This window comes from Zingiber officinale, chromosome 10A, assembly GCF_018446385.1.
Source record: "Zingiber officinale cultivar Zhangliang chromosome 10A, Zo_v1.1, whole genome shotgun sequence".
Taxonomy (NCBI): Eukaryota; Viridiplantae; Streptophyta; class Magnoliopsida; order Zingiberales; family Zingiberaceae; genus Zingiber; species Zingiber officinale.
This window is the reverse complement of record NC_056004.1, coordinates 77,689,229-77,712,867: the sequence shown is the minus strand read 5'-3', so window position 1 is coordinate 77,712,867 and position 23,639 is coordinate 77,689,229. Positions and strand designations below refer to the sequence as shown.

At 36.4% G+C, this 23,639-nt stretch overlaps 2 protein-coding genes across 2 annotated transcripts in view; one reads left to right on the top strand and one right to left on the bottom strand.

Annotated features, from left to right (window-relative positions):
- Positions 1-371: 371 nt before the first annotated feature.
- The window catches only part of LOC122026245 (UMP-CMP kinase 3-like), a 37,310-nt gene continuing 14,042 nt past the window's right edge, over positions 372-23,639 (bottom strand). Inside the window, exons 6-8 of the mRNA XM_042584908.1 lie at positions 21,478-21,558; positions 21,269-21,376; positions 372-702 (exon numbers count right to left, since the gene is read on the bottom strand). Of these exons, the coding sequence (XP_042440842.1) occupies positions 562-702; positions 21,269-21,376; positions 21,478-21,558 (330 nt within the window). The 3' untranslated portion in view covers positions 372-561. The remainder of the gene's footprint in view (positions 703-21,268; positions 21,377-21,477; positions 21,559-23,639) is intronic.
- Positions 10,279-11,262, top strand: LOC122026244. Its single transcript, XM_042584906.1, has 2 exons — positions 10,279-10,429; positions 10,522-11,262. Exons 1-2 carry the CDS (start codon positions 10,284-10,286, stop codon positions 11,129-11,131), a joined length of 756 nt encoding a protein of 251 aa, XP_042440840.1. The 5' UTR covers positions 10,279-10,283; the 3' UTR covers positions 11,132-11,262.

The window sequence follows — 23,639 nt, the reverse complement described above, 5'->3', positions numbered from 1 at the left end:
TCTATTTTTTATAAGTAAAATGAGTATATTAACCCAAAAATATGATGCACAAATTAATCTTTGAACATTATAAAGTGTCAAATCTTAATAGATGTTTAAGGTCCTATACTCATTTTTTATATTAGATGGTAGTGTCCGGACAGAAAAAAAAATGCAGAGCATGGTAAATATTGTATCGAAATGCAGTCTACAGTTTGCTTTGGTAGATGAGAGAAAATATGATACATCTGTAAGATATTGAACTTGCAGGACTCACTAGCAGGCATTATATACAGTGACAGGGGTATTTCAGCTATTCTCCCGCAAATATAGAAATCTCAGTGCCGTTAATGTTTAACTGAAATCTCAATAATAAGTTTTAAAACTAATCAAGCGGGTAAGAGAGATGTATGCATTCATCCATGAGAGGTCAGGCATATTATCATGGAATAACCAAAGAGTTGACAAAAATCCAGCTCTACAGATCCTACCTTATTTTCTTAAGGAAACAGTTAGCCAAGGTAACTAGGAGAAAAAAAGAAAGAGCAAGACTACAACTTTCCATTAATGCAGGACCACTTTTTAACCATTCATATCTGGCTGGGATGCCTCAGGCAGCCTCAATCTGCTTTCATCCTTGCCTTTTTTAACTGCACTCTTTCCTTCATGACAATTTGTCAGTCTCCTTTGTTTGTCTGTGTCCATCCATCGGTACTTTTTGAGCTGCATTAACAGACACCTTGGTGAGAGCTAACTAGATAGAAAAGCATGAAGCAGATAAGTGTAATGGAACAAGCATGAGTTGATGTCAGGGCTGCTCTGCCATCACTAACCTTCAGTATGCTCAATCCTTTCTATCTTAGTCATCTTTTACTTAGATTGCCAGCAGATTATATTATACTGCTAGTGCTTCAGAAGTCAACAGTATCCCTTAGGATACTCTTGACTTGTAAGCCATATGTACGACCATGGCAAGTAAAAGTTCAATTAAATAGCAACAGTACAAAGTAATAGTTGAATCATATCTTCGATTGTAAGTACCAGCCTCATCCATCTATATGTCAGAATCCAAGATTTTATCATTTGTTTCTTGATACCAGATGACACAAGGAGCAGTAAAAATATGTCAGCCACTTCACTAATGACAGCAGTATGAGATTTTAACAGCCCTCCCATTTACCATCATTTAAATTTGAATGAATTAATAGGCAGTTTGGGGAGGTAGGCAGTTGACCCATTACCGAGCACCTAGGCAGTAGGTTGTCCCCTATGCGATCCCAATAAAAATTATTAAAATTATATATATATATATATATATAAAACTAACATATATATCTAACAACGTGGGTTAATCAATCAAAAATAAGTTAATAGTTATAAGTAAATAGATGACAATTGATAAGTAAATCATAACAATAATAGAGAAGCTCATATTTCACATTATAATGAAAAAAAAACTACAAAACACAATGAAATATATAACCACATAACAATCTATAGCCAATCAAATAAGTTATAAATAACATAGGGTTAGACAAAGGATGGGATGAGTTCATCTGGTAACAGATTTATTTTTTAAGTGAACCAAGTGCTAAAGATAAAGACTTCTTTTCTAATGAATTCGCCAGAATTGCTTATGGTTTAAGAAAGTAGCATATTACGGACAATTAAATGACTACGCAAAGTGGTCCCCTTCTGATCCACCTAGGCGACCACAGTGAGCTGCAGTTGTTCATAGGTGAGAAGTGAGCAGTAGTCGCACAACAGAAGCAGAGCACAGTGAGCAGCATCTAGCAATCGTGCAAAGCAAGAAGAATGATGAGTAGAGCAAGCAACAGCTGTATGGAGCATGTAATAGTTGCATTCAGCGAGCAACAGTCAAGCATAACAAATAGTTTCCCCTTACCATGCTCCCCTTGTCACGCTGATACACAATTCAAGCTCAGTGAATGTCGTTACAAAATGCTCTATTCTTTCTTGTTTAGGTTGGGTATAATGAATTTTCCTCATTCTTATATATGTGACATGCTCTTTTTCTAAGGCTATATAATTATCACTATAGATCGTAATGTACCTCTAAAACTTAAAGGAAAATTCTACAAACTGGTTAGACTTGCTATGTTATATGGAGCTGAATATTGAGCTATGACTCGAGTACATGTGCAGAAGATGAGAGTTGCAGAGATGAAGATATTAAGGTGGATGTGTTGACATACGAGAATGGACAGAATAAGAAATGAGAGTATTCGAGAAAAAGTCGGAGTTGCATCTATTGAGAAAAAACTCCAAAAGATACGTTTAAGATGGTACGGACATGTACTTAGACGACCAACAACAAATGCTCCAGTTAGGCGATGTAAAACTATGACAAACATGTATATCAAACAAGACAAAAAAAAACTTGGTTAGCAATAATAAAACAAGATAAAATTTATTTAAGTATAAATGATAATATAGTAGGAGATAAAGCTCAATGGCGTAAAAAGATTCATATAGTCAACCCCACCTAATAGGATAAGGTTTGGTTGTTGTTGTATATAATTATCACTGTAATCCATAGCAGCCATCCTCTCCTTGGTTATATTGGCTTGGAGTGAATTTTTCCAATATTTGTATGTCTTACAACCCCCTCTATTTAGGGGCAGCGGTTGTAAGAAATTTAAGCAGGCTCCTTCAAGCAAGAGGCCAAAAATTCCTTGTCAGTGTATAAGCTAACCTTGGTAAGTTTTGTTCTTCTACTCTCATGGGAGTAAAAAAAGATGATTTCTGCATATCTGATATTAGGGCAATAGCTTTTCTTTTGCTGTGAGTTTTGAGGTCATTGACTAGGAGAAAACTAGACGGTCAATTTGATCATTTTCCTTGTTGCAATTCAGCCAACTTGGTAAGTTTCTCTACTGCAATTTCTATGAAAATCGACAAAGTTAAAAGTCAAACTACTAGTTGAATTGTATGTTGTAGATTCAGTATCAGTTCTTTAGTTCTTGGGAGTTTTTCTTGCTGGTGGATAATTTCTTGAATCATCATTAGATGTTGATGAATTCCTACTTGACTCCTTTATAAATACAGTATGAATAAATACTTTGATGTTCTGGTTTATTTAACTGTCACATACTGCCCACTTTGGTAAATTAGGATGAAATCATGTTTCCATAATGTGTAAGTGCAGAAAATAAAAAGAGAAAACACTTAGAACACATAGCAACTTGAACTATAGTTGATTTTAACTTACAAGAAACTAATGCAACAAGTGCAAACATTCTTGATGATATTCCCTTAATAGATGTGATCTTTTTTGGCTACCATTCCACTCATTTTCTTTAACTTGCGCTCTTGTTATAATGGAAATTTACTTCTTTTAAATAGCTTAAATGTTGAATATCATGATAGAAATATAACAAACAAGAATAGGACTAGAGATAAAAGGAGAGATTTCCATATTACCCGTGTGTCCTGTTATTGTGGGATATGCTCAAATCATAAATATGATGTTCAGGGCATTGGCTCAAATTGTTTTAGTAAGGCTTTTAGCCCAATTCACCAGGATGCATGGCTATAGAATATATTGATTGATAGGTTTAAAAGGTGAAAATTAACAAAGTTGATTCATATTGTGATTTTAATTTAAAATGTTGATCCAATTCATAATGTCAATTTGATGTATATTTATGCATGTTTTATTAATACCAACTGGGCATAATTGTACTCAACACTTTTGTTTTTGTTGACCTCCAAATCCGCAGCAGAGTTGGAGTTGAGGTGGTGTTAGCTTTATGTCAACATCACGTAGAGAAGCTCAGATATTCAGGAAAACTTTTTCTACAGAGTTATATAGTTCAGTTTTTTGTCTTTGTTTTATTGTTGGGAAAGATTTATCATTCATGTCTATTTTTTCACTATTGTTATGGTGGTGGATATTTGTCCATGGTGTTGATTTTTACAACTTATTCCTGGTTAATTTGTGCTTCTTATGTGCATTTTATATTTATTGAAGATGTGATGTTTTCGTTGAGAAATTGTTGTGAAAAGGAGTGTTCTTCCCTTATATGAGAAAGAAAGACCCTTAACTACAATTTCTTAACATTATCACTGCTAAAAGAAAAGGACTGCCACCTACGATTTGCAATGTATTAGTGGTAGGGGACTGAGATTTCAACCTTGATAACTTCCCCTACAATTTGCAACGTACTGGTAGTAGCTTAATACTTCCAACGTACCATACTTTGTAGAAGTTTAGGAAGACCAGCTTAGCTGACTCTCTTTATTTGATAAGGAAACAACAAATCATCTTATTTTTCTATACAAACGACAGTTAGATTATATAGTTCATTCTTCAAGAGTCCAAAATTCACTTTTCTGATATAACTTGGTGAAGAAACGTAGAAAATTTTTAACATCAAAACATTGTTGTCCTTGTGTTAAGCAGTCATTATTGTTGCATACCTCAAGGAAGTAAACACTGGACGAACCCTTTGGAAAACCTCATCCACAGATCCCACTGCATTAATCTGCAGATTGATAACTAAGGTCAACATTGAAAAATGCTCAAATAAATGAAAATTTTAGTTATATTGCAGGAATCAGAAATTTATATATTAATTAGTTGGTGCAGAGAATTTCGTAGATGTTACTGTCACCAATAGAAGTGATTGTTTGACAAAAACATTTTCATTGTGTTTTTGACAGTTTTATTATTTTTCTTTTTTACACAGACAATGATCAATTTTCCCTTTAAACCAGGAAAAATATGTACTATAAAAAAATGTTGAAAAATGAAAATTTAGGGAGTAGAAATTCATAAGAAAAAAGAGACCATATGATATGGCTCTAATTATAAGGGGATCAAATTAATAATTTGCACTATAAATCTTCAAAATGGTGATCAATTCGAGAACAGAAGATGAAATAAAATTTTTGAATATCAATTTGGTTTCGTTCTCAAAGATTAACTATAAATCTTATTTAATTAACAAGATTATTACTAATGAAAAAATAGAGAATATAGATTATAAATGATGTTTAGAAATGTTTATTGACAGAAAAATTGATAAAGAAACTTCTAAATAGGTATTACGGTTTCTAGAAAGAAATATCAACTAGTAATAGAGAGGTAATATATTGAACATTGTGTTATGATGATACTAAAGTAAAAAAAGTGCAATCATCCAACTTTGCATTTGGTAGGATGTAAAGGACTGGGAATGTTTTATCCCCTCTACGATTCCATAATTTCTTGGACGGACAATTTAAGGAGAATTAACAATTCCAAAGAATGGCTTATTTCATTCCATTCATTCCGAGTGGAAAATTTTATTCCATCTCTCAAATAAAATAAATATAATGCTCATTGACAAGTTATTGTTTCGAAATTAAAATGGACATAAATAAAATTAGATAACGAGACAGGCTTGGAGGGTTAGTTTGGTCAAGCTAGCAAACTCTCTAGGTCAAGCAGATCGGTTTAACCTGAATGAACTTGTTGGGTGGTGTGAACTAGTTAAGCAACATGGATTGGGTAAGCGAAGCAAATCGATCAAGCTAATTGGTTAAGCAAACCAATAATCAATTAAGCCAAGTGGACTAGTCGGATAGATAGGTTAGACCAATCAAGTCAATTGGGTTGAGCAAGTTGTCCAAGATAACTAATTGAGTTAGGTAGAGTAGTCAAGTTTGGCCGACAAGTCAAATAGAGCTAGGCTGGGAGGATCAATCAAGTCAAGCGGAATGGTCGACCAATCGAGTTGTGAAGTTCCTACTCGGGTCAAAAAGACGTTGATTTAAACGGACTAGTCAAGTTAATCAATCAAATAGCATAACAGGGCTAATCGAACTAAAGGAGTTTAACAAATTGATAAGACCGTTGGGCTTGTGAATCATTTGAGTTGGGCTGATCAATCATCAACAGTGTCAATCAAGCATATGAGCAAGTTGGATAAGCCAAGTAAGCCAATCAAACCGAACATGTTAAGTGAATTGTCATTGCTAAGCATGTCAAAAAGATAAATAGATTGGACACACTAAATAAATTAATAATAAAAACCAAAAAATAATCCTTTTAAATTCTAATTAAACTTAATTATAACTATTTAAATTTAATTACATTAACATGTTAAATCCTAACTCGATATTTTTGTTGACTCGACTCGGATCGGTGGGTTGGCTTCATTTTTTACACCCCTATTTTTCAAGTCAAATTAAATTTCCAAAAATGTAAATTAAAATTAGTAAGACAAAAAACACAAGTTGAAACAAAATTATTAGAAACATTATCACTAAAAGTGTTTCCAAGGAAGTAGATGTAGTATGATTAATAGAGTTGTGTCCTAGATTTAGTCTGTATTGGTATTTTAGATTTATATAATTATATTTCTCAATTTATGTTTCATATCATCTTCTCATTATGATAAACAATGTACATTCTTTTATATAAAATATTCTTTTATTGGTTGATAACAAATCCTAATTGATTCTACTTGTTTCCTTTATAGGTAGCAAGTAAAAACTCACCAATTACCTAAAGAAAAAGTTATGTCACGTATGACTTGTATTTTATATTTAATAAGCAAATTTATGCCAAATTTGAGTTCATCTAGCATCAACATTATTTTTTTAGGTTAAAAATTATTAAAATAAGACCAATTTTTGTTGTTATAATTTTTTTAATCCAAAATAGAAAAAGAAAAAAATATTTCGTTTTTCAAATCTCAATTGCTTTCCTGGTAAAACAATGTTGTCTATTTACTAAGTCACTAATGTCATTTGGCAAAATATAGAGATTAGTATTTATTTAACTTTTTGTAATATTTTTAATATCAAAAAAGCTAAATTAATAAAACTATATTATATTTTTCCTTTTTTAAAAAAATAAAAAAGAAAATATAGTTTCAAATCCCTAATGGAACAAATAAAAATGGCTTACATGTGGTCATCTTTTTTTTTAAAAAAAAATTTAGTTGGCACCAAGTATCTCCAGCTTATGCCAACTAATCCTTGGGTGACCAGCACAACCCTATAGAAATTTTCCACCTACCACCAGGCATGGTTTAAAGTGTCGTGCCGAGACGGTCGAAACATCTCGTTCCGCTCGACAACCGACACCGGCACGACCTCAGCACCAGACCTGCAATAGCTGTGACATGTTGCGTGACCCCGTGGCCGCAACAGAGGGATTGCTCGACCTTGCAACAGCAACGAAGGGGTCGCATAGCCCTTCCGCTGCCTCCGCAGAGGCATTGCGCGATTCTGCGACCGCTACAAAAGGACCACCGCGGTCACGCTAGAGGAGTCACGCAATCCCCGCGGCCATGGTTGAGGGGTCGTGCAACCCTGCAACAGCGCCGAAGTCGAGCGAGCTCGCGAGTGGTGTCGAATTTCAGATTTTTTTAAATTAAATTTAGGTTAATTATTTTAATCAACTCTTAGCTATGATGAAAATAATCTAAAAAGGCTTTATTAAACCTAATAAACTTATCTAATTAATTTTATATTTCATTTATTTTAATTTAAAAATTATAATAAAATTTTTATTTATTTATTTATCTATTTTCATATCTTTTCCTTTTTTTTAAAGATTATTTTTTATATTATTTATTTTTTAAATATTTATGTTAAATATTTTATTTTTTAATTAATATATTTTATATTTAGAAAATACCGAAACTATATCGGCACGGAACGATATGGTATCGAAACCGTATCGTTCTGGTCACCGAAACCTCGCCACGGGTCGAAATTTTAAACCTTGCCACCGGGATAAATCAGGAAGCACTTACAGCGAACGACCCATTAGCCCAACATTCTTAGGTTAACTGTTCATTAAAGGAAATTCATTTGTTAATTCGCCGAAGCTAAGATACGATTCTTTGATGCTTAAGAAATTGAAAAGATGTCGTGTCATTGCCCGGGGGTTTAGGATTGGCTATCTTTGATAGGCAACAATGTGGTCTTGGATGTAAATTAATTGTATAAAAGCTTCATTTCCTTAAAAATAAAAAGAGAGAGAGAATAATAATTATCTTTGATCCAAAGATCACCCAGCCTTGCTGTCAACTTTATAATTTACATTTACATAATCACTAAGTTGGAAACATAGTGTCTCTGACTATGTAGCACGGACACCCCTCCCAAAAAATTTTTGGGTGTGTCGGACACGGACACGACACGGACACGGACACGACAGGCAAATACGTGTGTCGGACACGGCAAAAACCGTGTCGTTGACTTTTTCCAAGTTTGACCAGCCAGACACGGCTAGGACACGGCCAAGACACGTTTTCGGACACGTTTGGACACAATTGTAACAAAATTAAAAATTTCGAGAGAAAATGAAAAATAATAAAATTATGAGGACTACTTATTAAAATCACAAAAAAACCCTAAACTACTCTTCCCACGCCCCTGATTCCTTTTCTGTTTTCTCCATCGCGACAACTTCTTCGCCGCGTCGCCTGTTGCTGCTCGAAGAAAGTTCGCCACAGCTCCACTGCTCGCAGAACCCAGCAGCAGTTCGTAGCTGCTCGCAGAAGCCCAGCGGCCAGCCGCCTCTCTGCTCAAGCCAGCGTCGCCTCTCTGCTCAAGCCAGCGTCGCCGCCGCTGCTTGCAAAAGCCAGGCGTCGCGTCGCGTCGTCGCCTGCTCAACAGCAGCCCTCACAGAAGCCAGCAGCAACCCGGCGCTGCTCACTGTCTCCCGCCGCTGCTCGCAACAGCTCTCCCGTCGCTGCCCTCTTTCTGGTAAAGTGGTAAGTTTAGTTTTTTGTTTTTTCTTTTGAGTTCACAAATTTGTTTTTGCTTTTGGTACGATTTCTGGTAAGTTTAACAATAGTCTTCCCATCCCCTGCGTTGCTTCTTATTTCTTAGTTCAGTTAGTTGTTATTTTCAGTTTACTTGCCATGGAAAGTTTTCAAAATGAGAGTGGCAGTGCACATGAGGATGTTGATGATTATTCTCCTTTGTGGAGATTTGTAACCAAGGTGGAAAAGGCAGTTGGAGGAGGAAATGTTACTTGGTCATGCAATATATGTAATAAAGTGTGCAAAGGATCATATTCAAGGGTGAAAGCACACCTGTTAAAACAAAAAGGTGCTGGAATCGCAGGTTGTACGGCTGTTACAATGGATCAAATGAAGCGTATGCAACAACTTATTGATGATGCAGAATTGAGAAAGAAGAATTCTAAACAAAAAGAAGTTCCGCTGCCTTCGTCATCTACATCATCAAATATGGCTTCAAAATCCTCATTTTGTACTAGTGGTATTTTGCAAAATGATGATCCAACAAAGAAGAGGAAAGGACCACTTGGCCCGCTTGAAAAATCTTTTAACTTGAATGCCAGAGATGAGCTCCACTCTGAAGTTGCAAGGTTATTTTACACCGGGGGATTATCTTTCAATATTGCTAGGAATCCTCATTATGTTCGTGCTTTCAGTTTGGCTACTCAACGAACAATTCCAGGTTATCTTCCACCTGGATACAATTTATTGAGAACTTCACTTCTTCAAAAAGAAAAAGCTCATATTGGAAAGCTTTTAGAGCCAACAAAAGCTGCTTGGAAACAAAAGGGAGTTAGTATTTGTAGTGATGGGTGGTCGGATGTGCAAAGAAGACCGCTAATTAATATCATGGCTGTCTGCGAAAGTGGTCCTATGTTTTTAAAGGCGATAAATTGTGAAGGTGAGTACAAGGATAAAGCTTTCATCTCTAAGTTGCTCATTAATACCATAAATGAAGTGGGACATCAGAATGTTGTCCAAGTGGTCACCGATAATGCTCCTGTTTGCAAAGCTGCTGGGCTACTCGTTGAGGCAAAGTACCCAGACATATTTTGGACTCCTTGCGTTGTGCACACATTGAATCTTGCTTTGAAGAATATTTGTGCACCGACTGACTCTCTACAAAACAAAGAAGCCTTTGATGAATGCAAGTGGATAGCAGAAGCAGCAAATGATGCTTCAATGATCAAGAATTTTATCATGAATCACAATATGAGATTATCCATGTTCAACGATAACTCAAACTTGAAGATGCTATCACTTGCGGATACTCGATTTGCTTCTACGATCATTATGCTTAAAAGGTTCAGACAAATCAAGAAATGTCTTGAAAACATGGTGATTAGTGAAAGATGGGATTTGTACAAGGAGGATGATGTAGTGAAGGCCAGAGTAGTGAAGTACAAGATATTGGATGATCAATTTTGGGAACAAATTGATTATATACTTGCTTTCACAAGTCCAATTTATGAGATGCTAAGGAAAGCAGACACTGATCAGCCTTGTCTTCATTTAGTTTATGAGCGGTGGGATGAAATGATAGAAAAAATGAGAGTTGCTATCTCAAAGGGGCCTCATAGTGGAGATTCAAAGTTTTATGATGTTGTTCATAATATTCTAGTGGAGCGATGGAATAAAAGCAATACACCTCTTCATTGTTTGGCGCATTCTTTGAATCCAAGGTAAATCTCTAAAAAATTTTAACTTTCTAAGTTTTAGCAAATTAGAAATATTAGTTTATGAATGATGTTAAACTATCAATCTTTTTATGTAGGTATTATAGCCATGAGTGGCTCCAAGAATCTCCCAATCGTCTTCCTCCTCATAGGGACATCGAAATTTCAAGGGAAAGGAAAAAGTGCATTGAAAGATACTACTCCAATTCATCCGAACGAAGAAGTGTTAATGAGGAGTTTGCCTCTTTTTCAGCTGCCATTGATGATTTTTCTGATAATGATTCAATGCGTGATCGAGGTTTGATGTCTCCAACTAAGTGGTGGGTTATCCATGGTGCTTCTACACCAACTCTTCAAAGTTTAGCTTTAAAGCTACTTGGGCACCCATCTTCTTCTTCTTGTTGTGAGAGAAATTGGAGCACCTACAATTTCATACACTCATTGAAGAGGAACAAGATAACACCACAAAGAGCGGAAGATTTGGTATATGTTCACTATAACCTTCGTCTTTTATCTAGGAGGAGTCCACATTATAATGAAGGAGAAAGTAAGATGTGGGATGTTGGAGCAGATGAGTTTGATTCCATGGACATGGAGGGTGCTGCTATCCTTGAAATTGCCAATTTGTCTCTTGATGAACCTGAATTGGAGTCGGTCTTATTTACTGACGAAGGCGGTGTTGGCGATGAGACCGATATGGATGTTTGATTTTTTTTACAGTTTTACTTGTTTATTTAAGATGTATTTGGTGTGTTGCATTTTGTTATGTTTACTTTTTGTTTGTAATGGATATTATGGTTGATCTAATATGAACATGGTTTTCTATTATAGGATTTTTAATTTTTAATACGATATATATATATATATATAATATTTTTTATTTTTTAATAATCGCCGTATCCTAGCCGTATCGTGTCCTATATTTTTAAAATTTTTCGTATCCCCGTATCCGTGTCGTATCCAATACGATACCCGTATCCGTATCCGTGCAACACTGGTCTCTGATATTACATTTAGCATAATCTATAGTCGAAGACACTAATAAAGATATAGGAAATGTGATTCTAGCATGAGCTAGATAAAATTACTAAAAGTGTCTATCAAATGCAAGCACACACAACTATATTTATACTTTTTCTTCTTACAATTTACAAATTTTGTTGAACTTACTACGATAAACTTTTCTTTTATTGCAAGAATGTAGAAAAAATTACAACTTTTGTTATATATTTATGTTTTGCTTTCGATTAATCCAATCAAGACATTGTACCACTAGATCAAGCCAATGGGTGTCGCTACTTCCTCCCTTCTCTGATAAGTCAACCTCTCACTCCCTTGCATCTCTCACAAGTCGGCTTCACGTTCAACATTGGTGCATTGTTCTCAACATATTGTCGTCATCATCGTCCATGCAATATCAATGCCATTCCACATCTTTTTTATGTGGAGCAAAAAATCTCAGTTGCATTGACCAAACATGGCTCAAGGTTCTAATCCATGAATATGACCGTACATTGCTCTTCAATGATGTTGTTGGGACCACCATAGGTGACCTCTTTACTCTTTTCTATAGCCCAATGAGCTACTGATACAAGAGGATCCGAATATCTTTCATGCTTTTTTAGTACTTTTTGAGTTTTTTTAGTATTTAAGGTATTTTTAGTATTCCTAATATTTATGGGTAGATCTAGTCTATATCAGCATCCTGTTATGTTAATTTCAATTTCTGTTATGAAATTTACTTTTCTGGAAGGATTTCTTTTCTTTCTTTACAAGATAGGATTTGCTGTTCATATATAAGGATTTCTTTCCTTTCTTTTAGTCTTAGGATTGACACGGCGGATAACTATCGGTTTTGTTGATTCATGTATGAATACCAGAAGCGACAATCGAATCTGTTGATTCACACACAAATACCGGAAGCAACCTTATATAACTTGTTGATTCGAAGGGAAACAACAGGAAATAGGAAAAACACCACGTTCCAAAGAAAAGACGGCGGCTAAAAATAACATTAATCAAAATTATCCTCAAAACATGAAACAGGATACTTATATAGATCTCATACCCTAAGATTCGAAGAAAGGAAAAAAAATCCTCATATATGGACCTCAATTCCCATCTTTTACACAAAAAAGATAAATCTTACTAGAAAATTTTTTTTAATAAAAATCCTAATTAACAAAACATGACACTAACATAGACAAATCGTAACCCATATATACCAAAAATATCCTAAATACTATTAAAACGAAAATTATCAAAAATTGTAAAAAATATGTTCCGTGGCTCGATTGAGGGCCTAAACGGTGATTTTGGGCGGTTACAACCAATAACAAATGTAGATCTTTGAATTCTGCACGAGTGGCAACCGACAAAACTTGATTCCGAGTCCCAAGTCAAAAGTTATGGTTTCCGAAAGATTGCACTATCGAACCTGCATCATATCTGGAATTGGACAATCAAGATGGCAGTCTGAGTTATTCAAGTTTCTATTGAGTTAAATTGCAATTGTCACAAATTCTGGGCGTGCAAGCACATTGTCCACCACTGATGCTGCTGCTCCTACATTCAAGCGCTTCGAAAGAGCAGCAATAGCTGCAGCAACTCCTGTAACTTATCACTCCAGAGAGCTGTTACTAGTGATACATGAGCATCTACTGGCATCTAGTTTAATTGCTATGGCTACCTTGCTACAGAAAGAAGCTGACTTGACACCTTTGCCATCATTAGGAACACCAGCGCCATCATTACATCAAACAAATATCCAAAAGACTGCGTCTGTGCAATTTCAGTGGCCAACCCCTGGTGGATTCCTTCTTGATTCTACAAAGATAGCTTCTCAAGATGATGACACTTGTTTAAAGTCCAATTTGGCTTTTAGTTCTTTGAAAAGGAAACAGTCCAAGTATGCTTCCAAGTCCTCCCACGGGAAAGGCCAACTTTCATCACATGCATCATCCAATGTTCTGTCAAAAGCAACAAGCCCTCTCACTTTTGTCAAGTTGATGCTAGAGGATCTTCCTCTTAGGTTACCACCTAAACTCAAGGACGAGTTCTTTTTAATCCGAGAATGATGTAGGAGGATCCGAATATCTTTCATTCTTTTTTTAGTATGTTTTGAGTTTTTTTAGTATTTAACGTATTTTTGGTATTTATGGGCTAGGCCTAGTCTATATCAAGGTCTTGTTATGTTAATTTAAATTTCTGTTAAGAATTTTTTTTTTCTGGAATGATTTCTTTTCTTACGGAATTGAGATTCATATATGAAGATTTCTTTCCTTTCTTTGAGTCTTAGGGTCTAGAGTCTATATAAATAATTGTTTGGGTTATTGTAGGGGTTTTTTTATTAATGCTATTTTTAGTCGTTGTCTCCTTGGAACGTGGTGTTTTTCTTTTTCCTAGTATTCTTGCGCGAATCAACAAGAATTAGGTCGCTTTCGGTATTCGTGCACGAATCAAAGGATTCGATAGTCGCTTCTAGTATTTGTACGGAAATCAACTGAACCAATAGTTATCCGCTATATCAGCTACCTACTCTACAGACTATTTTTGCTTCAAACAAAACCACCAAAAATAAAACCTCGGACACTCTCTCTTTCTATGCTTTCTCATGGCAACCCTCATCATTGCAACCTTCCATCCCAAATCCCAACTGATGGTGAGTCATATTCTTGTTCCCACACAACATTTCAATTGCCTCTTCAACAAGTGCTCTGCCGCCATGATCATGTTTTTACTATAAATATATAACTTCAAATGACCACATTCTTCCTGCCTCACAATCACTCATCCTATGTCCTTTATGATGTGGGTTCGGCAAAGCAACCTTCCAAATGACATACCTTTTGACTCGGGACTCTGAGCTCACGTGTGTAGAATTTGAAGATCTATACTTGTTATCAAGAATTCGTAACAGCATTGTTTAGGCCCGTTTCGGAGCCTCCGATCAGTTCTTTACTATTTATAGTAAGTTGCGTATTTTGAATATTTAGGCTATTTTTGGTATTGTTATATTGCAATTTGGGTATTAGATCTATTTAAGCGTCTTATTTAATGTTTTGAGACTGTTTTGATTTAATTCTATTTCGAGTCGTTGTCTCCTTAGAACGAGGTATATTCCCAATTTCTTGATATTCTCTTTTGAATCAACAAGTTGTAGAAGTATCAATTCCGGTATTCATGTGCAAATCAAGGGAGTCATTAGTATCTGCTGCGTCAGTTGGTATCACAGCCGAATAGATCTTAAGATATCATGCCGCCAAGAAGACAACAACACGTTGACAACATCAACATGTATAAACGTGATTGGGAACAATGGTTTTGAGAGATGGTAGATGAATGGGTGGGGCAGATTAAAGGGGTCATGGACAAGATGGAGACATTATTCAAGAACCAACCTAGAAGAAATCCGGTCCATCATCATCACCGAGCGAACTCGAGTGTGGGAACAGGTGACAAGGATGCTTACGCAGAGGAGGCTTCCCACAGGCTGTTAGGTTGCAAGGTTGCAAACAAAGCTCCCTATTGAAAACACATAGGAAAGAGCATGGGTGTACAAGGAAAAGATATCTCCATTGGTATGAGGCCTTTTGGGTAGATCCCAAAAACAAAATCATGAGAGTTTATGTCTAAAGTGGACAATATCATGCTATTGTGGAGATATCTAAATTTCTTTTGCTCCTAACAATTGGTATCAGAACCCAGACTGTCAGAAGGTCTAACCGCTGACTGTGCACAAGAGCTATAGTCAAATTAAGCCATGTGAGTAGAATATTGACCTCAAACAAAGGAAGTGGGGGTCTCATATCCGAATCAAGAGGACCAGACACCACGCAGGAAGTCCTAATTGCGGCTAGGCAAGGAAGTCTCATAGTTCGGGTGGGGCAGGAAGACCTGGTAGGTTGAGGATCGAACGTTGGAAACTCGTGGTCCTTCATTTGAAGGGGGGATTGTTGGGTTATAAGTTGCAAGCAAAGTCCCACATTAAAAACACATAGAAAAGATCATGGGTATATAAGGCAAAAATATCTCCATTGGTACGAAGTATTTTGAATAGATCCCAAAAATAAAATCATAAGGGCTTAGGCCCAAAGTGGACAATATCATTGCATTGTGGAGATATCTAAATTCCTTTTGGTCCTAACACAAGCGTCGCAGACCAATAGTAGAGGACAATCGTAAGCGTTGGGAGTCAGTTATGAGTTTCATAGCAACCTACAACATGAGGAGTTCCTAGATTGGCTAGCCTAGAGGAAATTCTGGATTTTAAAGAAATACCTTAAGACAAGCATATGCCCTTGGTTGTAACTAGATTGCATGGGAGAACGACTGCGTGGTGGCAACAACTGAAGTTAACCTAGAATAAGTTGGGTAAGGTAAAAATTACCAATAAGGAGAAGATGAAGAAGCTCATGCAGGAAACCTTCTTACCATACAATTTCCAACGATTAATGTATTAAAGATTGCAAAATTTAAAGTAAGGCGTCTGGTCAGTTGATGAATATACCTCTAAATTTTTTCAACTAATTGCGAGGAATGAATTACATGAGACGGAAGATCAGTTAGTATCACGATATATAGGGGGGTTGAAATTCCAGATTCAAGACATGGTTAACATGTTTGACCCAATTTCTATATTTGCTGCACACCACGTTGGTGGTAGAAAAACGTGCATGTCAAAATAGTGGATTTTTTCCTATAAATCCTACGAGCAGAAGACGTAGTGGGGTGACTGTTGCCGTTGGTAATAAGGGTGTAGGGAAAATTAATAGAGAAAGTGGAAGCAATGGCGGCGGACTAAAGTGTTTGAACTGCGGAGAATTTGGGCACAAATAATCAAAGTGTAAAAAGGTTGCGACAAAGAAAGTACTATTCGTGGAAAATGAAGATTGTGAAGATGGCATAGCCAAATTTTCTGGAGACCCTGAATATGACGAGGCCACAGACGAATTGTTGTTGGAAGGAGATGTCCAGACAACCTTGATGGTTAGGTGTTCCTGTTTGACTCTTAAATCAATAAGCGATGATTGGTTACGGAGTAATATCTTGTGAAAATATTATATCTACTGAAGCTGTTCAAAAGTTAAATATTCTGACGGAAAATCATCCCAAACTGTATAAATTAGCATGACTTAAGAAGGGAGGTGAAGTATCGGTGTCACGAAGAGCTCTTATTTCTTTTTCTATGGGTCTAAAATATAAAGATACTGTTTGGAGTGATATGGCAGTGATGGATACTTGTCACCTATTGTTAGACAAACAAGTGCACAATGATGGACGAGCTAATACTTATAGTTTTGTGTTTCAGAGAGCCAAGATTGTGCTACTACCTAGCCGACAGACGATGGAGCAACCAAAGTCTGCAAGTGAAGTGTCGGCTTTATTATCCATGGCTCAATTGGACGAGGAGTTGCAAAAGGCAGAAAGGGGGTTTATGTTGATGGGCAAGGAATTGTATGAACATAGCACTATTCCAGATTTAGTGGCTCCATTAATTGCAAACTTTGGTGATATCTTTCCGAAAAAGCTACCTGCTGATTTACCTCCTCAACGAGATATTCAACAACATATTGCTTTGGAGCCGAGGGCATCTCTACTGCATAAATCGCATTACCGGATGAGCCCGCGTGAACATGAAGAATTGCAACGACAGGTCCTTGTATTGTACCTGCTCTTTTGCTGCCAAAAAAGGATGGATCTTGGCATATGTGCATGGAAAGCCATCAATAAAATCACTATTAGATACCGCTTTCCCGTTCGTTGTCTAGACAATTTACTTGATCAAATTAGTAGATTAGCCGTGTTCACCAAATTGGATTTGAAGAGAGTATTATCAGATTCGCATTAGGCGGGGGATGAATGGAAAATAACTTTTAAGACTAGGGAGGGGCTATATGAGTGGCTTGTGATGCCTTTTGATTTATCCAATGCCCCTAGTACCTTCATGTGTGTGATGAATCACTTGTTGCAGCCGTTCAACGATAGATTTGTTGTGGTGTATTTTGATGATATTCTGATATATAGTGCAACTCTAGAGCAACATCTAATAGCACGTGAGGGGGGTTAGTGTGCTACGTATGGAAATATTCTATGTTTCTATGAAGAAATGCGTGTTTTGGGCCCCCAAGTTGTTATTTTTGGGTTATATGATTTCAGGAGAGGGTTTAGAAGTTGACAAAACCAAGATACAAATAGTGAAAGGCTAGCCTACACCGATGACCTTAACTAAAGTAAGAAGTTTCCACAAGTTAGCCTTGTTCTAGAGGCGTTTCATTACTTCTTTAAGTAGTATTATGTCTCTGATAACAAATTGTTTAAAGGCTAGCCGGTTTGAGTGGACTCAAGCTGCATTGTCAGCCTTTCAATTAATTAAAGAACGACTCACAACGGCGCCAATCTTAATACTTCTAAATTTTTTTCAGTCTTTTGAGTTACACACAGATACTTCTAAAGTTGGTATTTGTGCGATACTCAGTCAGAACAACACACCCATGGCATTTTTCAGTGAAAAACTTTATGGAGCAAAACTTAATTATAGTAACTATGACGTGGAGTTATATGTCATTGTGCTATCAGTTGAGTATTGGCGTCACCACCTGTTTCACAGAGAATTTGTTTTATTTACAGATCATGACTCATTGAGGCACCTACACCATCGAGACAAGGTATCACTCTGGCATGCGAGATGGGTCGCTTATTTGGAGCAGTTCACTTATGTGGTTAAACATAAGGTTCCAGGGTTTGACTTTCTTTGTGATTTGCTTAATATTGATCCTTATTTCATATTGCAAGATATACAAACTGGGAAGAAATTAGATTTTTTATTGCATGATGAGTTTCTATTTAAGGGTAATCGGTTATGCATTCTAATTGTAGTCTCCGCTTGCAGATAATCAAGGAATTGCACGGTGAAGGTCATGTTGGTCGGGACCGAACATTCCATTTGGTTTAAACCTCCTACTTTTGGCCTACATTGCGACGAGAAGTAAAGAAATATGTGCAAAGGTACAAAATTTGTCAAGTCTCTAAGGGGGTAGCCACTAATGCGGGTTTATACATGCCTTTGTCAATCCCTTCTCGACTTTGGGTTGATATCAACATGAATTTTATGCTAGGTTTGCCATGTACCCAACAAGGTAGTGACTCCATCTTTGTTGTCGTTCATAGATTTTCTAAGATGGTTCACTTTATTTCTTGCAAGAAGAGTACTAATGTTGTTAATGTGGTGCAACTGTTCTTTCAAGATGTTTACCGTCTTCATGGCCTTCCGAAGTCGATTGTTTCAGATCGGGATACTTGTTTCCTTAGATATTTTTAGCACAATTTGTGGAAGATGGTCAATACACATTTAAATTTCAGTAGTGTTTATCATCCTCAAATAGATGGTCAGATAGAGGTTGTGAATCGATCACTCGAAAATTTATACTGTTGCTTAGTGGGAGATCATGTGAAGAGTTGGGACTAGAAGCTGTGTCAAGTGGAATTTTCTCACAACCATGCTGTGAATCGAAGTACTTATTTCAGTCCATCCTTGGTGGTTTACTCAGCTCAGCCTCATGGTCCACTGGATTTGTTAACACTGCATAGTATGGGTTTAGTACACATAGTAGGGCAGCTGACTTCGTGGATTGTTTGCAGGAGATCCATAAAACGGTTCACAATCGTTTGTCCATCTCTAATTCAAAGTACAATACACTACAGACCAAAAGCAACGGTACTTGGAATTTTAAGTAGGGGATTTTGTATGGGCAATTTTAACTAAGGATTGTTTTGTCGTAGCAGATTACAATAAATTATCAGCCAAGAAGATTAGCTCGATCGACATTATAGAGAAGATAAACCCCAATGCGTATCGGTTGCAGTTGCCTAGTCATATTCATGCGGTTGATGTGTTTAATGTGAAGCACTTGATTCCCTTCCATGGAGATTATTCTGATGTTGAGGTGGTCGACAATTCAAGGACGAATTTTCTCCACCCAAGGGAGAATGATGCGGGTTCGATAGAGCAACCTTCCGGAGGGCATAACTTTTTACTCAAGACTTGGAATCAGTCTGTCTACGCTCACACATACACAACTAGAAGATTTACATTTGTTACCGAGGAACTCATAACCGCCAAGTTTTGGGCCCAAACAGCATCGTTTAGGCCCGTCTCGGAGCCTCCGAACAATTTTTTACTATTTTTAGAAAGTTGTGTATTTTGGGTATTTAGGCTATTTTTGGTATTGTTATCTTACAATTAGGTTATTCAGTCTATTTAAGCGTCCTATTTAATGTTTTGAGACAATGTTGGTTTAATTCTATTTTGAGTTGTCGTCTCCTTCTTGGAACAAGGTATTTTCCTTATTTCCTGGTATTCTCTTTTGAAACAACAGGTTGTAGAAGTATCAATTCTGATATTCGTGTGCAAATCAACAGAGTTGATAGTATCCGCTACGTCACCTTCACAATAGCAAATTGTGCTTCTTCCTACTTTTCAACAGAAAACAGCCTCCTCTAGTATACCCATATCGTACTCTGGTGCAGCTCATGCCTTCCAACCTCCATGGCCTCCAATCTGAATCTCTGCATTGACTAACATATTTGACTCATCTTCATCCCTTAGTGACAGCAATAGTTAGACATTTGAGATATAAATTCTGTTGTGATTCATTATAGCTTGTCCCATGTTAAGTCGGTTCCTGCTCGAATCTTAGGCATCACTCTGGCACTCCATTCCAGAATCAGACACACTAGTCCTACCTTCTCCCTACTACTAATGATTCTTCTTGCTGCTACTTGCTTCTTCTGAGTTTTCTTGTCCTTCTAACAACTTTTTCCTTTTCCTTAGTTTGCACCTGCTGCATTTTACTTCAGGATTTGAATGCCTTCTTCATTCCAGACTTGTGTGTGTGTTGCTGTATGTGCCATGTCGACCCTTGGACACCTATCGAGTGTTTTTTCTTCTCCTCTTTCTTTTGTCTATCATGTGTTGCTGTATGTAGCACTCTATGGAAGCTCACTGAAGAGCCTTAACTCCACTGACTTTATCTCATTCTTCAAATATTTTTCCTTCTCCCCTTTTACATATTCAATGTGTGCTACTTTACGCACTACCATAGGAAGAAGCCTACTCAAGAAATTTATTCCCCGGATCTCACTTCATCCTTATGAACATGTTAGCCTGATTTTGATGTAATTGATGCTTGCATGCTCCGTTAATTTTTTCTTTTGTTCAATCTGAGAGAGAGTATGGTTTTTATTTCATTATTGTCATTTACTAGTCTACATTTTCTTATTTACTAACGACGTAGACATAAAAAATATTGTGTTCTAGTTTGAGGTGGAGTATCAGAGGTACTAGTATTATTAAGGATATCTGCAGTGGGTTTAGTCCCATATTGGCATTTTAGATTTTGGATTTCGTCATGAGGCCTATGGTGGCATATGTAATAGTTTTATGTCACTAATAAGCAACAACATTAATTTCTCCAATTTCTACAAAGACTAGATCCTGCTAAGCAAAATCAAAAATCATGAGAATAACAAAAAGAAATTTAAGGGTAAAATCAAGCTACTCTGAATGAACTTTTGCATTATACACGCAAGGTGTAATATGGTATACTCTTAACAACTCATAAAAAAAACTAATAAAAGATTAATTGAACTAAGAATGGACACTAAGAAGGAATCATATATGGCATTCAGGTATTATTAGATGACACAACATAAAGATTGAATCCATAAAGGATTACATGATAAAAGGAATATATAAAAATATGAAACCAAATTGAAGAGCTGGATCTTCACAAAAATGATAAATGACATGAGGAAAAGTGGATGAAATGCTATTTTTGAAATTACCTTGTAAACTTTCCCTTTTGCAGTATAATGATCTATTACAGGAAGACTCAGTTTCTTGAAACTTTCCAACCTTTTCTTTATTGTGTCAATGTTATCATCAATTCTTCCCTAACCCCAAAATAAGCCCAAAAAAACAGTAAAAATCAGCTCACCTAAATGTAGTTACCTTAAAACTTGAAATTTTTTAGCATTATGGTTTAAAAAACTACCTGATTCCGTTTTAGTATTCGTTCAACAATCTCCTCCTCAGGGCAGTCAAAAAAAAGCACAAGGTCTGGTTCTACTCCAACCTGCATTTAATTGAATTGATTTGCAAATAAAGTTTTTATTTAAGATGCAAAGGGTTTGAGAAACAATATGCTTTATTACTAAACCAACCAAGATAGTTATGTATATATTGTTTACAAGTTTAAAATATGCAGTGCCTGGATACTACTAGCTAATGGGATAGTTAACTAGTGCTACCTAGCAATTTTTTGCATGTTTTAATCCACTGGCTACATTATATCTTTCATTAATTGTCTTGTACTTTCATGCAAACTAATAAACTTCTTATGTACTTAGTTTCAACATGGTTTCCATAAATAGGTCACGCATGTAATTAAGTGTTAGTTCATGGAAACATGTTTACAATCATTTAGTTGTATTCAGCATTTGACTTGGTGAAGTCTTGTGAGGGTTAGATTGTAGCCCAACGCCTCCAGGCCCATGAACCTAGGGGTCTTTTTCACTTAGGGTGATATGCATAGCTTGCAATTTCCCCTTCTCAAAAGAGGTACAACGTGGCTACGTTTTTGTATTTAAAATGCTTAACATGGTCGATCCAATTTTGACATGAAGAAAGACAACGATGTTATGGTTAAAGTGGGTATTAAATGTACCTTCCAAGCATAGCTCCTATCAACCATATTTGGACCTACTCTTTTATTGGATATAGCACAAAAGTAAATCAAAATTCACATAGGAATATGATATGGCATCGTATAGCATGGAAAATAATCAATCTCACACAGAGAATGAAAACTCATGAAAAGAAAACATCATAATAGATCAGAGTCTATTTCACGCATGGTATTATGTTCTAGTGCTTCTTTTGGAACAGATCTTTGGTCCACGCAGCAGGTAGTTGCTCCAGTATCAAGGATTACTTTTAATTTGAATTTTGAAATTCCTGGTATATCAATTTCCACTGTTAGATTATAGAGCATATTTTTGACTAACCGTGGACTTGATGTGGCTGCTATTGTTTCTTCAATAAGCATATTTGCAGCTTCTTCTTCGAGTTCCTGGAAGTCCTTTTGTAAGTCTTGTTCTAACTGAAGGGCTTCGCATTGAGATTTATAGTATGCAACTTCTTCTTTTAGCCTTTTAATTTCCTCTTCACACCGTATTATGTAATTCCTCTGCTCCTGTATTAAATTCATTGGATAAAAAGGAGTTGATGGTGCGGGAGTAACAGGTACCTCTTTATTGAAGTAATAAGGTCCGCATAGGTTGCATACTGCCAGAAAACACTCTGGGCAGTAGTGTATCCATGCCCTTTGGATAGTAGCTCTTTTACAACATGTGCATATGTGTGACTGGGTTACAGGAATTTTTTCATTGTGTTTCCATTGGTGCAGACAGTTTGACTGGTCTTCCGATAATCTAACTTGTTGCCTGTATCCACCATCTTCCAAACCAAGCATATATATGGAATTTAATTGTAAAGTATGAATAGATCGTTGTACCTCAAAGGTATCTTCTTCTCCTTCAGTGATGCTGAAGATAACATCACTTCGTGCCTCTCCTTCTTGTACAGAGAGAATATCGCAATCATCTGGTAATTCAAGTTGCTCAAAGATAGCAACTCTTTTAACATTTCTTCTTTCGTTTGGACAGTCTTTGGCGAAATGACCCTCTTGTCCGCACAAATAGCACTTGCAGTTTTTATTTCGGAGTAAATGTTTTCGTTTTTCTATCCTTGCATGGGTATCATGTGGTTTACCTTTGTAGGTTTTTGACTGCCTTACGCCGACTTTCTTTGCTCCAGGTTTCTGATAATATCCTGGAATAGGAATCTGACTGCAAAAAGATAAATCTTTCAAAAATCTTTTAAAGGCTGCATCCTTACATTCTTGCTCCAGAAATTTATGAGCAAAGATAATTCTTGGGAAAACACCAACGGTTAGGCCTGGATGCTTTGCTTCAAAAGCCGTCTTAATTCTATTCCCCAGATCACCGGGCATCTTTAACCAGAATTTTTCTGATAGTTCTCGTCCTGCATAAAGTCTTCCTGTCTTTACTGCTAATCGCATATAATCATTGATGTACTGAATAATATTTTTAACATTATCACAAGATAGTTTTTCCAGGTCCCTATATGTAGAAT

Bases quoted from the DNA above. Each gene is read 5' to 3' on its own strand.
- LOC122026244 (XM_042584906.1), top strand. From the start codon at position 10,284: ATGATAGAAAAAATGAGAGTTGCTATCTCAAAGGGGCCTCATAGTGGA. The intron at 10,430-10,521 runs GTAAATCTCTAA...CTTTTTATGTAG, and splicing joins GCGCATTCTTTGAATCCAAG to GTATTATAGCCATGAGTGGC.